The following is a 16815-nucleotide window of genomic DNA, read 5'->3' as shown; positions in this document are numbered from 1 at the left end:
TGGCAGCCAGCTGCTCCTGCTGAACCCTACAACACAAACACAACAGCATAAAGAACAATCACACACAAACGGCTATCTGCAGTATTCATCATTCACCGATGCTTCGTCTCAGCTCAAAAAGGGCATAACTGAAGGAAATTTAGTTTGGAGTTCCTTTGTGTTGCAATGTATCAGAAGAAATGATGACACAACAGACATTAATCAAATTCGGCTCTTTATTGATATTACAAAAGCCATTAGGATGAATCTCACGAAACACTGTCAAAGTCACATTTCACTGCAAAATCTAATTTATATTCCCATTACAATAATGCTTACAATAATAACTTGTACTGCCATTATGCTGATTGAAATGAAATGATCAAAAAATATATTACTGTGAAAATTACTTTTTATACTGCAAAAACACTAAAAGGGCTTAATTTCATTTTTTTATGCATCCTTTGAACATACTTTTTTTAACCCAGTCCCTTCTGATTCTGGGGTGAAATGTCACTTAGACATTAAAATGTTTTTATGAGATTCACCTTTTTTTAAACTACCAACAACAACAAAAAAATCCATATGCTTACTACATTTCATACTGATGTCTGACTGCAATGTGAGCACATTTCCCATCAGCCTGTGATGGTCATAGCGGTGTGTGTGTGTTTGTTTGTTTGTGTGTTTGTTTGTGTCCACAAGAGGGCGTGATGGTATTTCAGAAGAGCAGGAACCTATTTTTCTATGTTAATGTTCTTTGGTGTTTTGCTTTAATAAGCTTGCTATTCACAGGCAGAAACGCAAAGTGGCCTGTACAGAAAAGAGAGAGAGAGAGAGAGAGAGAAAAAAAAACAAAGTTTCCATCACAGTTAAACGAAGTCGTCACTCCACAAAGGTCCTCAAGGTTCACACACTTTTCCCCATGCTTTGATTTCTGCTTACTCAGCAACTCTGAAAAAGAAAAATACAAGAATATTCAGTATTCTAAAGCCACAGCCTGGTAAACCGTTAAAACATGAACTTCTTTGGGTACACACAGTCCCTCCACATACAAACACATGCATGAATTCAAACTAGCACAGCCTCAGAGAAACAGACTACAGGCCAAAACAGAACCATCATACACTGACCACTAATTTACACTCTTACAAGAATTGAACCTTAAAGGGTTCTGTCAGGTGCTTCATATCTACAACCTTTTATAAGTTCCCATCATGGGACCATTTTATGGATTTAGTTTCAATTAATTAATTTTGTTTTAATTCATATTTCATTTTCATTAAATTTTATGAACTAAACCGCTCATAAACATACTTTAGCACTATAAAAAGATTAAATAAAGTCACTAAACATAAAGGTATTATGCGATCATTTAAGACATTTCTCCTTATATTGAACACTTTTGGTATAAAACGTTCTTTAAAATTGAGTCAAGAACCCCAGAGTTCTATATAAATTAAATTAAACAGCAAAATACTTCAGGTCAACAGGGTAAACATTTATACTAATAGCTATCTTCATACTTTCACCAGTTGATTGATCACAGTACATTGAGACAATTGTTTTTGCATTACATTCTGCAATGTTATGTTTAGATATGCAAATGAAGCATTATCTAATGAAATATGCACTAATTTGCATAAATGTTCAGCATAACAAGGTAAACATTGGATCAGTTTCAAAATTCTTGTTTCATTTTGTTGGCATATTAAAAGGTTTTTACAAAGAGGGTTTTCTCTTTTTACCATGGCATAAATCAGAAAAAGGAATAAAATGTTTTTTAGGAATAAAATGTTACAATATATGAAAAATATATGATCAAACCCCTATGTAAAAACCTTCAGAAAAAAAAAAAAAAGATATCTATATATATACAGTGGGTACGGAAAGTATTCAGACCCCCTTAAATTTTTCACTCTTTGTTATATTGCAGTCATTTGCGAAAAATCATTTTTCTTTTTTTTCCCTCAATGTACACACATCGCCCAATATTGCCAGAAGAACACAGAATTGTTGACATTTTTGTTTAAAAAAGAAAAACTGAAATATCACATGGTCCTAAGTATTCAGACCCTTTGCTGTTATACTCATATATTTAACTCAGGTGCTGTCCATTTCTTCTGATCATCCTTGAGATGGTTCTACACCTTCATTTGAGTCCAGCTGTGTTTGATTATACTGATTCGGACTTGATTAGGAAAGCCACACACCTGTCTATATAAGACCTTACAGCTCACAGTGCATGTCAGAGCAAATGAGAATCATGAGGTCAAAGGAACTGCCTGAAGAGCTCAGAGACAGAATTGTGGCAAGGCACAGATCTGGCCAAGGTTACAAAAACATTTCTGCTGCACTTAAGGTTCCTAAGAGCACAGTGGCCTCCATAATCCTTAAATGGAAGACGTTTGGAAGACCAGAACCCTTCCTAGAGCTGTCCGTCCGGCCAAACTGAGCTATCGGGGAGAAGAGCCTTGGTGAGAGAGGTAAAGAAGAACCCAAAGATCACTGTGGCTGAGCTCCAAAGATGCAGTCGGGAGATGGGAGAAAGTTGTAGAAAGTTAACCATCACTGCAGCCCTCCACCAGTCGGGGCTTTATGGCAGAGTGGCCCAACGGATGCCTCTCCTCAGTGCAAGACACATGAAAAAAACACCTGAAGGACTCCAAGATGGTGAGAAATAAGATTCTCTGGTCTGATGAGACCAAGATAGAACTTTTGGGCTTAAATTCTAAGCGGTATGTGTGGAGAAAACCAGGCACTGCTCATCACCTGTCCAATACAGTCCCAACAGTGAAGCATGGTGGTGGCAGCATCATGCTGTGGGGGTGTTTTTCAGCTGCAGGGACAGGACAACTGGTTGCAATCGAGGGAAAGATGAATGCGGCCAAGTACAGGGATATCCTGGACGAAAACCTTCTCCAGAGTGCTCAGGACCTCAGACTGGGCCGAAGGTTTACCTTCCAACAAGACAATGACCCTAAGCACACCGCTAAAATAACGAAGGAGTGGCTTCACAACAACTCTGTGACTGTTCTTGAATAGCCCAGCCAGAGCCCTGACCTAAACCCAATTGAGCATCTCTGGAGAGACCTAAAAATGGCTGTCCACCAACGTTTACCATCCAACCGGACAGAACTGGAGAGGATCTGCAAGGAGGAATGGCAGAGGATCCCCAAATCCAGGTGTGAAAAACTTGTTGCATCTTTCCCAAAAAGACTCATGGCTGTATTAGATCAAAAGGGTGCTTCTACTAAATACTGAGCAAAGGGTCTGAATACTTAGGACCATGTGATATTTCAGTTTTTCTTTTTTAATAAATCTGCAAAAATGTCAACAATTCTGTGTTTTTCTGTCAATATGGGGTGCTGTGTGTACATTAATGAGGAAAAAAAATGAACTTAAATTTTTCACTCTTTGTCATATTGCAGCCATTTGCTAAAATCATTTAAGGGGGTCTGAATGCGTTCCGTACCCACTGTATATCTATATCTATATACTTTATATAAACTAATTTTGAGAAAATGGTATTGTAACTGAAATCTACAGATGCAGATAGATAAAGTGTTTTTTAAAAAAACAAAAAAAAACAAAAAACACTTGAATGTGTATTTTGAATGTTTTCCACTGTTCTGAAAAACAACGTTATGGAAGTAAAACAGTCCAAAGTCTCAAAACTGACCAGTGCCTGAAAAAACAATGGATTTGCCTGTAGTGTCTTGTCTTGCCTTGAAATGACTGTAATTTCTTTTTTTTTATAATAATAAAGGTACACTATGTAACTTATTTTGTTCAAAAGTAATACAATTTATGAGTCAATACATAAATCCTTACTTCTAAAATATGTTTTTGCCTTAGCCTGATTCACTACGTTAAGCCTAATATAAGCGTTTATATTTTACACCTATAGCGGGATGGTTTTTGCAGGAAACTACATAAGTCACTCGTCCATGCGCATCTCCTCATATCCGTAAAGAGAGAAAAGTTGCAAGTCTGCTAGCGAAAAGAGAATGTAGAGCTCGTAATAAAACAAGAATCAACATCGGCTTGGCTTTTACGAGAACTGAGGGATCTGAAATGTCGTAAAAGTGTCGCAGAGATGCCGTTTTTATTACGCAGGTATTTTATTGAACAGATAAATTGCCATAATATGTAGCTCTCTAACAAAGTTCATTGTAAAGCATAATCTATTAAGAAGGCTCTTTTCATTATGTTTGTTGTAGCTCTGCGCTGGAATTTATTTTCAAAGAAATGTCGTGTCTATTAATGGATAAAACTAAAGTAACGTCTTCAGCTAATCAGCTTGAGATCCTTTCCATCTAAACTGGTTATATCTCTTAAGCCTAATAATGAATGTTTTAGGAGCAGTAGGATAACCATATTCATCCACACAGTCATGCAGAAGCACAACCAAAATGTTCTTCCACAAAATGCATGCAGTTTTAGTTTAACAGTTACATAGTGTACCTTTAAGCTCTACCACTCCTGAGACGAGCCATTGATTTGACTTTGTTATGAGAGATGAACAGATGAAGGAGCATGTCACTCACCGTTGGCAGCTCTGGTGTTGTGATATTACTGGTTAAGGCTTGGCAGAGCGTGTTAGTCGTGCAGCGGTTGGAGGCGGTGGAAACATTCAGGAGACACGCTTGTAGTCATGTTAGTAAAGTGTCCTAACAAACACATTTGTTTTCATGCAATCATATTTAGTAGATTAGACAAATTTAGTTTGTTACGGCAAATCCAAATGATTTGAAGCACGTGCTGTCGTGACCCACAAAGGCGTCATATCATGAGGAATCAATTTTCCTTGATGTTTTGAGATAAAGGAGCCTGGTGTACAATGAAAACCTGTACACATTATGTGTATCAACACATGACTGCCCACATTTACACATCAATGACGCCTAGAGTGTTCAGCAACATGTCGTTTTTCTCAAAGGATCAGATAGAGGCTGGACAAATGCTCATGAAAAACCTCAGGGTACAAAAAAAAAATTAACATCTATATATATATATATATATATATATATAAAAAAAAGAAAAGTATGATATGATTTAATATTCTCTGAATGTGCCATTGTTTCCCATGCAGAGCACAAGAATAGTACAAAAACACATGCAAGACACGCAGACAGGAAGTCTGCAGTCAGAAAACAAGACAAGAATAGTACTATTTCAGATTTAACTTGCTAAAGAAGTATTTTCAGCACTTCTCATCCTCTTTAAATAATATAATCTGTTATTTGATTAAGGTACAGTAAATGTCCTCTAAATATATCTTTGACTGGGACAATCTATTACTAAAACAAGGCAAACGATTATGTATGCATTACTTGATCAGCAGAAAATTACAACACGCTAAACCTCCTACATGACCATAATAATGCATTATAGAATTGTTTTGAGTTGGTCTATATGGAAAGCCAGTGTTGTGCATCCTTCAGAAATGAGTGTCAGATTAAGAATATCAATTTAGGATGTAAACAAAACTAATTCAAACTTAAGGACGTGGAATTCAACTGGAATTAAATTCATGTAGGTTTTATTAATATGTTACATTTTTCAGAATGAAATGCATGTTCTCATACAAATTGTTATAGGTGGTGTATATTACCAGCAATCCTATTAAAAAAAACAAAAACAAACTTGAATCACTGGCTATGTTTACATCCAAACTTGCGAATTTAACTTATGCGCAAAATTGAAATAATGCATAAAACATCACGTGTTCAAGATAACAAAATCGTCACTTCTGGGATAAATATCTGTAATAAAAAGTTGCTGCAATCGGGGAAGAAACTGTGGCTCTTTATTTCACACATCAGAAATGACGTCTCAGACCATGCAGATTAAACTCAAACGCAGTCATGTTATCTTGCCTTCGTATGCTGCTGGTGTTAGTGAATGCAATCATTTGAGACGCTTCTGAGAGGGAATTAAACCAAATCATTCTGATGACAGACTTTGGCTCAGGCTTTTCAGAACGACCAAACCAACATTTGATATGCTGCAATGCGATTGGTCACTGGTTAGTCATCCAATCATATCCTCTGTTGAGGCAAAGTCACTTAAGTTTTTTTTGTTGCACATCGAGGGATTTATTCAGTAAATGTGTTTCCATCATAGTTTATGCGCATGACTTATTGGATAAAAAAAAAAAATGTATCACCTCAATTAAGAGCACAAGTTTTTTATGCGCATTAAAAATAGGTGAATGGAAACATAGCTGGTGATTAATTCACAGGAAAAGTGCGAAGTGGAGATTGGATGTTTTATGGTACTGTCTGACAGTTGTTTTGATGGCTATATATGGTTTTGACAGTAGTGAACTTAGTTTATGTAAATGTGTCTAATCAGCAGGGAATAATATTCTACATATCAAGGAATAAATTCAAATGTAATAATTGTGTTTTATGCAAACGTGTTGAAACTCATCTTGAATTTCAGCTCAGTATTCTGTGTGGCATGTCGAATTCGACTCATTCACTCTAATTAAAAGGGGATACAAAATACATTTTGGGGCCATTGCGTGATTATAAATACACTCCTTTAATATAGGCTAGTTATGTATAAAAAAAGCTATAACTTATTTTGATTCATATACTATTTTGCTTAACATTCCAAGTAGCATCATGTGTTCTCCATCAAAAGCATGTTCTCCGACTTAGGCAAATTACTGTTCATCAGGAAGGCTATTAATATCCATAATTCTCTGCACTGCTCATAATACACATGCCTTCATGTGTGTTCAGTGACCTGCATCTGTGAGCTTTTCCCTAGTAATGTGTGCGTCACAATAATGAATCCCTTGAGCTCCAGGCAGGGCCTGTGTCTGTGTCTGTGTGTGTGTGTGTGTGTGCTTTCAGACAGATGCAGAACACATGCAGACACTCTGCTTTGTGAACACAGCTCATCTTTTGACCAGGAAGAGACCAGGAGCCTAAGTGGAGACTACTGGACAGTCCACTGGTCAATGTAATCCATAATGTGCAGAAGACAGAGTGATCTAAAACACTATGAAGCAGATGGATCACAGTGTTAAAGGGACAGTTCACCCAAAAATGATCATTCTGACATTATTTACCCACTTTCATGTCATATTATTGTCTTTCATTCATGGAACTCAAAAATAGACGTTTGGAGAATGTCCAGGCTTCTCTTTTCCAGGTAAGACATGTAGCTCCAAAAGGAAAAATAAATAAATAAATAAATAATGACTTTACAAACAAATAAATAAACAGTGGCTTTAGAAATATATACATAAATGAACAAATGTATTTTTAACAAACAATTAAATAAATAGTGACTTTACAAATTAGTAAAAAGTGACTACAAATAAAGATGAATAATGATGAAACAGTGACATTACAAACAAATAAAGGAATAAACAGTAACTACAAATAAATAAGCAGTGACTTTACAAATGAGTAAATAGCGACTACATATAAATAAATAAATGACTTTATAAATAAATAAAGTGATTTTACCAACAAATAAATAAACAAATAGTGACTAAACAAATAATGGCATCACAAACAAACAAATAGTGACTTAAATAATGGCATTACAAACAAATAAACAAATAGTGACAAACAAATAATGATTTTTACAAACATTTAAACAAATAGTGACTTAAATAAATAAAAAAATAGTGACAAATAAATAATGACTTTACAAACAAATAAGTAAAATAGTGGCTTAAATAAATAAATAGTGACTTAAATAAATAAACAAATAATGACTTTACAAACAAATAAACAAATAGTGACTTAAACAAATAGTGACTTAAATAAATAAACAAATAGTGACAAATAAAATAACTTTACAAACAAATAAGTAAACAAATAGTGACTTAAACACAATGATTTTACAAACAAATAAACAAATAGTGACTTAAATAACGATTTTACAAACAAATAAACAAACAGTGACTTTACAAATGAGTAAAAAGTGACTACAAATAAAGATAAATAATGATTTTTCAAACAAAAAATAGTGACTTTACATACAAACAAACAAATGATGACTAACAAACAAATAGTGACAAACAAATAATGACTTTACAAACAAATAAGTAAACAAATAGTGCATTAAATAAATAGATAAATAAATAAATAGTGACTTAAATGAATAATGACTTTACAATCAAACAGAGTGACTTAAATAAATTACTTTACAAATAAATAAGTAAACAAATAGTGACTTAAATAAATAGTGACTTAAATAAATAATGACTTAAATAAATAATGACTTTACAATCAAACATAGTGACTTAAATAAATAAACAAATAATGACTTTACAAACAAATAAACATAGTGACTTAAATAAATAAACAAACAATAACTTTACAAACAAATAAACATAGTGACTTAAATAAACATAATGACTTTACAAACAAATAAACATAGTGACTTGAATAAATAAACAAACAATAACTTTACAAACAAATCAACATAGTGACTTAAATAAACAAACAATAACTTTACAAACAAATAAATTAACAAATGGCAAATTTACAAACAAATAAATACTGAATAAATAGGGACTTTTAAAAATGATTTAAAAATAAAACAGACTTTACAAATAAATAAGGATTTTCTAGATAAAATGAACAAATGAATGTATACATAAATATGACTTTACAAATAAAAAGTTATTTTACAAAAAAAATTAACGGAATTTATAAATTAATAAATAAATACAAAAAAAATGAATTAATGATACATAAATGTGACTACAAATAAATAAATAAAAACAAATATATAGGGACTTTGCAAATAAATGAACAATCAAACAAACAAACAAATAAATAGTGACTTTACAAATAAATAGTGAGTAGATGACAGAATGTCATTTCTGGGTGAAATCTTTCTGTAACTCAGCATGTCAGGACATGGATTGTCAGTGGTATTGAGGTCACTGAATAAGGAAAGTGAGTGGAAGGGAAGATATTTGTGTTACACCCTGAAGGTGATGGGGGAGGGCCGAGGGGTGAGACTGTGGGGGTGTCAGGGGGTCAAACTGAAGTAAATGATACCTTACCAGTGGTCTGACACAGGCATACTGCCTGGTGTTGTTTAAAGAGCGGTAAAGTCATTTGTCAACTCTATCCTGCAAAGATAAAGGGCAGGAGCAGAGGACATTATGTACATACCGTTTCTGTAGGGTGCCGAGTGAACTACAGCTACACAGACACACTAGTGACTTCTGCAAATGGGAACTGTTGAAATAATCACTGACTGAAGTTACACACACAATTACGATAAAGCAGGCGGCGTGTAAAGCTGGGTTCTGAAGCCTAGCGGGTCATCTACATTAGCATCTGCTATCTGAGAATAACAACATTCAATTTGAACAATTAGCACGTATGGGAAGCGCACTAGATTTGACTCAGTGGTTGATTTCAGCGGAGTTTGGATTAGCATTCGGCTAAGCTAAATGAGGAATACTTGTTTTTGTTTTGCATGATACTCAACATTCACATATCTGCTGTTTTAGTTCAGATCCCCCACTGCTCAATCTACATGTTTTATCAAGCAAACAAACCGCACCCACCGCAGGCAGAGTGTGCCTGAACCTCCAGACAAACCTTGAGCCCCTGCGGCGCCCCTGAGAGTCTGCTGCAGATAATGTGAGGGCTTAACATGTGTAACATCTCACCCTCCTTATCCAAACACACACAGAGTCGTGGGGGACTGGAGGTCGACTGCGTGTTACACTGCTACAAATGGCCCCAAAAAAAAAAAAATTTGCAAAGAGGGGGAGAGACAAGAACTTTTCTCTCACTCTATACTGAACATGGACCAAACTATGACATTCAATGCAAGGTTTCATGTAATGAAATGATTCAGAAACATCATATAATCCAAGCATATAAATCTGTCCTTTTTTTTTTATTAAAATGGTTGACCAAAAAAAAAAAAAAAAAAGTTCTGAGTGGTGTGTTTTATTTCAAGTGCAAAAATATGAACAATAAAAATACTTCTACAGCATTTATTGCTGCTAATTTCAGCATTGACTAACAGACACAACTTTTGATTTTTACTGTGAATTAATATTATTTAATGGACCTGAGCTGACATGAACCAACAATGAACAGTTGTATTTTTAATAACTAACATTAACAAAAAATGAATAAATACTTAAATAACAGATTAACAAATATATGTATAACTAATATTAATTGATGGGAGCTTATTGTATTATAAGTTTTACAATAATAATAATAATAATAATAATAATATCATATTACCATCATAATTATTATCATTATTATACATATTATCATTATCATTATTATTATATTTATTATCATCATTCATATTTATTATCATTATCATATATTCATCATCATTTTCATCATTTTTAGAACTATCATAATTATTATTATTTTTAGAGCTATAATAATAATAATAAATAATAATTATTATTATTATTATTATATCATTAATATCTTTATTAAATCATCATATTTACTATCATTATCATAATTATCATTATTAAATATGATTATATTACTATCATCATTATTATTATAATAATAATAATAATATTAATAATAATAATTATAATGATATCATTAATATCATCATCTTTATTATATCATCATATTATCATCATTATTATAAATATTATATTGTATCATCATCATCATTATTATTATTATTATATCATATTTATTATCATTATTAGAATTATCATCATCATTATTATTATTATTATTATTTATTTATTAATATTATTATTATTTTAACCACAGTAGCAGAGTATTATTATGACTTCACAGACCTATGGCCACGATCAGATTCCCCTTGTATTAATTTTCTGTTCTTTGTGAATAGAATATTAATTCATTCATTCATTCATAGTTTTTTCTTTTTGTTTTTATATTATCATTATTATTCATGCCTGTGATGATTTCAAATCCTCTGGTCTTGGTCCTAAAAACCCCTTCTTCAGTGTAGACTGCTTTTGCTAAAGGGAACATATTGTCCCAGGGTCTCAAATGACGAAACCTGACACAGTCCTTTACTGTAATCCTCTATTTTAGACAAAATATACTGCACATGTTGGTTGCATATTCATAAACACCTTAAAACTTCAGCACTGTAGAGTCACACACTTTACATGCTTGAAATGCTGTTCAATTCAAGCATTTCTGGATATATATGAAGTACAAAAGAGTGAAATGTTGGTTTCACTGTTGTGTGTTACTATGAGATGCTGTTGTTTCTGTGGATGGATTGAGGGAGAAGGGAAACACTGACCTTTGCTCCTCTTCCATCTCTTCGTTGGTCATTCTCTTCTCCAACTTGCTGGTCCTCTTGTTACCGGGCATGACTGCGGGAGTCTCATCCTCATCTGCCACTAAAGCAGCTGCAACATCTAAAGAGAGGACAGCAGATTTAACATTCAACTGATAATAAGAGGATAAAACTAAGAGTGAGTGATGCACCTTTTTCTCTAATGGACCATATAATGGCGTTCAAAAAGCTGGGGGCGGTAAGTGTTTTTTTTTTTTTTTGAAAGAAAACTGCTTTATTTGATAGAAAATACAGTAAAACAGTAATATTGTGAAATATTATAACAATTTAAAATAACTGTTTTCTGTTGTAATATATGTTAAAATTTAATTAATTCCTGTGATCAAAGCTGAATTTTCAGCATCATTACTCCAGTCTTCAGTGTCACATGATCCTTCAGAAATCATTCTAATACAATGATTTGCTGCTCAAGAAACATTTATTATTATCACTGTTGAAAACAGTTGTGCTGCTTCATATTTTTGTGGAAACCTTACCATAACCGCAAGTTTCAACACACTACTAACTCACTCAACCAGACCCCGCCCCTTTATTTTGCATATAACTTGGGCGGGATTTATTTAAATGAGAAATATTGACGTGTTCGTTCCCATAAGAAAAGAGGTGTTTCAGAATTAATTCATGCTCAAACAGCAACATATAATACACACTAAAGAAAGATGAACATGTAAAATCTTTAATAGCTTTAAAACAAAACCAAAAAACGAACCTTAAAACTAATCTCAAAGCATAAATTGCGGCTCAGAACCTCTGTCTCCCGTCTAAGTGAGCTACAGAGATAACTACACTTCATCTGGATATAAAAGGCAGGTGTTAAAAGTGTCGGTATTGCCCTGACTGATCAGATGACACAACAGGAAGGCTAAAAACTCTTACGTGACACTGTGCCCTGTTCCTAACCCAGATTATCAACCTACCAGCTTTAATCCACTTGCAGGCCTGTCAAGTTATTGGCGCTGGCAGCTAGGAAATCTTTATATTAATTCAGGGATAAAGGCTGTTGTGTACATGCTATTGACGGCTGTCTGAAGCCTGTTTCACACACAAACTGGTTCTGTTGCTGACATGTTTTGGCACTAGAAACACTGGTCCTTTGCAAACTAGGGTTATATGTAAGCACACCCACTGATGTCTGGATGTAAACGCAGCAGAATCTGCAACCTAGAGGCCAATGTACTGCTGGGGGAACAAAGCAAGTGTGTGACCGGGACCCAGTTACATATTGGCGTCAATTTACAGCCGCAGAGCACAAAGCGGCAGTGTTTTTGAGTGGGTCGCCCTATGAGTGTTTATCTCTGCCAGCACTCACAGCCCTGCTCTGAAAACACTCGCTCTCAGAGTATTATGAAATCTGCTGCTCAGAGAGCCATGGGCAGACATGACGAGAAGAAATTGAAAAAAGAAAAAGCAGAAAGAAAAAGATAAATATAAATGCGTTCCCCTCCATAATGTACATTTTTAGAGAAAATGGCTCCTTGTCAAAACAGAATGACATCTTATTTTATTACATTTTCCACCGATACATCTAATTTGTGATCAGATTTTTGGTAACACTTTACAATAAGGCCTCATTTGTTAATATTAGTTAATGTATTAACTATTAACAATCTAACAATTATGTAATTAAGTAAGATATTTCAAAGCATTTATTAAACTTTGTTGTTGAGAGTTAGTAAAAATCTAATTGTTCATTGTTCATGTTAGTTCACAGTGCATTTACTAATGTTAACAAATGAAACTTTTGATTTTAATAATGTTAGTTCTGAGTTGGCAGAAATATTATTAAATTATTATTATTATTAAAAATCATGACAACAAACCAACCAAACTAAACATAACCCACAACAAATCAACACTACCCCCCCCCCCCCCAAAAAAAAACTAAACCCCTAAACAAAAGTAATCAAAACAAAAACCCCACAAGAAGCAAAACAACCCCAAAAGAAAACAAAACTAAACTAAACCCCCCCAAAAAACAAAAAAAAAAAGATAAGCAAAACAAACCCCAAAAAAATTAAACCCCAAAAACAAATGAATCAAAACACCCCCCCCCACAAAAACAAAACAAAACTAAACTAAACCTGAAACAAAAACCCATAAGAAAGCAAATCAAACATCAAAACAAAACTAAACCCCAAACAAAACTAAACCCCAAAACAAAAAGGAATCAAAACAAAACAAAAACCCCAAAATAAGCAAAACTAACTCCAAAAGAAAAAAAATAAAATAATCAAAAACAAAACAAAAAAAGATAAGCAAAACAAACCCCCGCCCAAAAAACCCCAAAACAAATGAATCAAAACAAAAACCCCAAAAGAAGGAAAACAACCCCAAAATCAAAACTAAACTAAAATCCGAAAACAAAAACAAAACAAAAACCCATAAGAAAGCAAAACAAACCTCAAAACAAAACTAAACCCCAAAACAAATGGAATTAAAACAAAAAGGAATCAAAACAACTACAAAAACAAAACAAAACTAAAACCTGAAACAAAAACAAGACAAAAACCCATAAGAAAGCAAAACAAACATCAAAACAAAACAAAAACCCCAAAACAAAAGGAAAACAACCCCAAAAACAAAACTAAAACCCGAAACAAAAACAAAACAAAAACCCATAAGAAATCAAAACAAACCTCAAAACAAAAGTAAACCCCAAAACAAAAGGAATCAAAACAAAAACCCCAAAAGCAGCAAAACAACCCCAAAACTAAACTAAAACCTGAAACAAAACAAAACAAAATCCCCAAAGCAAAACAACCCCAAAAGAAAACAAAACTAAACTAAACCCCCCCCCAAAAACAAAACAAAAAAGATAAGCAAAACAAACCCCAAAAAAATTAAACCCCAAAAACAAATGAATCAAAACACCCCCCCCCCCCACAAAAACAAAACAAAACTAAACTAAACCTGAAACAAAAACCCATAAGAAAGCAAATCAAACATCAAAACAAAACTAAACCCCAAACAAAACTAAACCCCAAAACAAAAGGAATCAAAACAAAACCCCAAAAGAAGCAAAACTCCAAAAGAAAAAAAAATAAAATAATCAAAAACAAAACAAAAAGAGATAAGCAAAACAAACCCCCGCCCAAAAAAACCCAAAACAAATGAATCAAAACAAAAACCCCAAAAGAAGGAAAACAACCCCAAAATCAAAACTAAACTAAAATCCGAAAACAAAAACAAAACAAAAACCCATAAGAAAGCAAAACAAACCTCAAAACAAAACTAAACCCCAAAACAAATGGAATTAAAACAAAAACCCAAAAACAAAAAGGAATCAAAACTAAACTAAAACCTGAAACAAAAACAAAACAAAAACCCATAAGAAAGCAAAACAAACATCAAAACAAAACAAAAACCCCAAAACAAAAGGAAAACAACCCCAAAAACAAAACTAAAACCCGAAACAAAAACAAAACAAAAACCCATAAGAAATCAAAACAAACCTCAAAACAAAAGTAAACCCCAAAACAAAAGGAATCAAAACAAAAACCCCAAAAGAAGCAAAACAACCCCAAAACTAAGCTAAAACCTGAAAAACAAAACAAAAACCCATAAGAAAGCAAAACAAACATAAAACTAAACTAAACACCAAAACAAAAGGAAACAAAACAAAACAAAAACTCCAAAAGAAAACAAAACTAAACTAAAACCCAAAACAAAACTAATCAAAAAAAAAAAAAAAAAAAACAAACAAAAACAAAACAAACAAACATAAAAAAAGCAAAACAAACCCCAAAATAAAACTAAACCCAAAACCATCTTAGGTACGTACATGACCCCTGTTCCCCGAGTAGGAAATGAGACTCTGCGTCAGTAGCTGACCAGGGGTGTGTCTCCCAAAAGCATCATTAGCCAACTATGGTTCCATTGAACTCTATTGGTAATGACGCAACTTCCAGCTATACTCCAGGGTATAGTTACGCACACCAAGGCAGTTTCCCCTAGGGACATTTTCCTGGTTGCATTTGGAACAGCAGTAGGAACTCTGAGGTGACATAAGCAATCAATTATGTCCTGCTGCTCTGGTTGTTGTGCGGGACTTTTATTTTGACAGCGCTGAGAATGGAAGACTCTGAGCACACAGTGCTCCTATTCTACGCTTTCATTTGTTTACAATCTGTTCAACAGTCCTATCTAAGTTAGGTTAAAGAGCAAACGAAAAAGTGTTATAGTTGCCGTGTGGTTGATGCCCAATGTGTCTGAGCAGAAATACATAATTGTGTTTTGCTTGGTCCCTTTGAAGTCGTGTTGTATTTCTTCCTTAGCGTAAAGGTTGAGAAGTGCTTGGACTTTGCCGTCAGACCATCTATCACTGTTTTCCATGTTTGTGGAGTAAATATATAGGCTATAAACCGTGTTTACATGGCTTTTAAAAAAAACACATTTATCACAGCACACAGCAATGTTTCTGATAACTGGCAAGTTCCATCGCAAAATATACATCATAAAAGATGTTTATTTTGCTTTGCATCTTTAGGTCTGGTATTTAAAATGAACCAGGACTAAATATATAATTTTCTTTTTTGGTGCGGACCAAAAGAACCAAGAACACACAGGAGTGAACAGATGCAGCCATACCATTATTTTCTATGACCTCTGGAAGGGATTCAGCCGCTGGTGAGGTCTCAGGGACGGGCACAGATGCTGGTTCAGGGGTTGGCACAGAAACTGGTTCGGAGATGGGCGCAGATGGTATTTCTGGGGTGGGCACTGATACTGGTTCAGGGATGGGTTCAGATGCTGGTTCAGGGGTAGGCACCTCTGGGACTGGTTCAGGCACTGGTTCTGGAGCTGGGACAGACTCCTTCACTGGTTCAAGCACTGGCTCTTCTACTGGTGCAGCCACTGGTTCTGGGGACTTGGTAGGTATCGGCTCAGGCACTGGCTCTGGCACAGGGACGGGCTCTTCCACAGGTGCGGATTCTACGACTGCTTCGGATACAGGCTCGGGCTCGGGCTCAGGCTCTGGAGCTGCCTGTGGAAATCAGAGGTAGAATAATTTTCATTTCATCTCATTTATATGCATCTGTGTCAAACACAGCTGATAATGTAGTAACTATAAGGAATGTGCATTCATTATTTTATTTTAATCAAATCAAATGTTGTTTCTGAGAAGATAATCTTTGGATTCTTTCCATGTAAAAAAAAATGCATTTTTATTATGTGGGACACTGATGATTAGCGTGTCTTATAATGCAACACTACTTTATGTTAGCAGAAATAATAATATTTAAAAAAAAAAAAAAAAAATGAAAACCAACCAACCAAATCAATCTAAACGAAAACCACAAACAAACAAACTAAACCCAAAAAGAAATCAAATCAAAATAAACCCCAAACAAAATGAAAACAAAAACAAACCCAAAAGCAAGCAAAACAAACCCCATAACAAAACCCCCAAACAAAACTAATCAAACAAAAAACCAAAAGACTGCACATCCCCCCCCAAAAAAAAAAACTAAACTACAAACAAAACGAATAATAAAAATACTACGACGT

At 34.1% G+C, this 16815-nt stretch overlaps 1 protein-coding gene across 1 annotated transcript in view; it reads right to left on the bottom strand.

The window, feature by feature from the left end:
• Positions 1 to 219: 219 nt before the first annotated feature.
• The window catches only part of si:ch73-366l1.5 (FILIA-N KH-like domain-containing protein), a 34712-nt gene continuing 18116 nt past the window's right edge, over positions 220 to 16815 (bottom strand). Inside the window, exons 3-5 of the mRNA XM_067377111.1 lie at positions 15895 to 16291; positions 11251 to 11368; positions 220 to 933 (exon numbers count right to left, since the gene is read on the bottom strand). Coding sequence (XP_067233212.1) covers positions 921 to 933; positions 11251 to 11368; positions 15895 to 16291 — 528 coding nt within the window. The 3' untranslated portion in view covers positions 220 to 920. The remainder of the gene's footprint in view (positions 934 to 11250; positions 11369 to 15894; positions 16292 to 16815) is intronic.

This window comes from Chanodichthys erythropterus, chromosome 3 (assembly GCF_024489055.1).
Source record: "Chanodichthys erythropterus isolate Z2021 chromosome 3, ASM2448905v1, whole genome shotgun sequence".
In the NCBI taxonomy this organism is placed as follows: domain Eukaryota; kingdom Metazoa; phylum Chordata; class Actinopteri; order Cypriniformes; family Xenocyprididae; genus Chanodichthys; species Chanodichthys erythropterus.
This window is presented reverse-complemented; position numbering and strand designations above follow the sequence as displayed.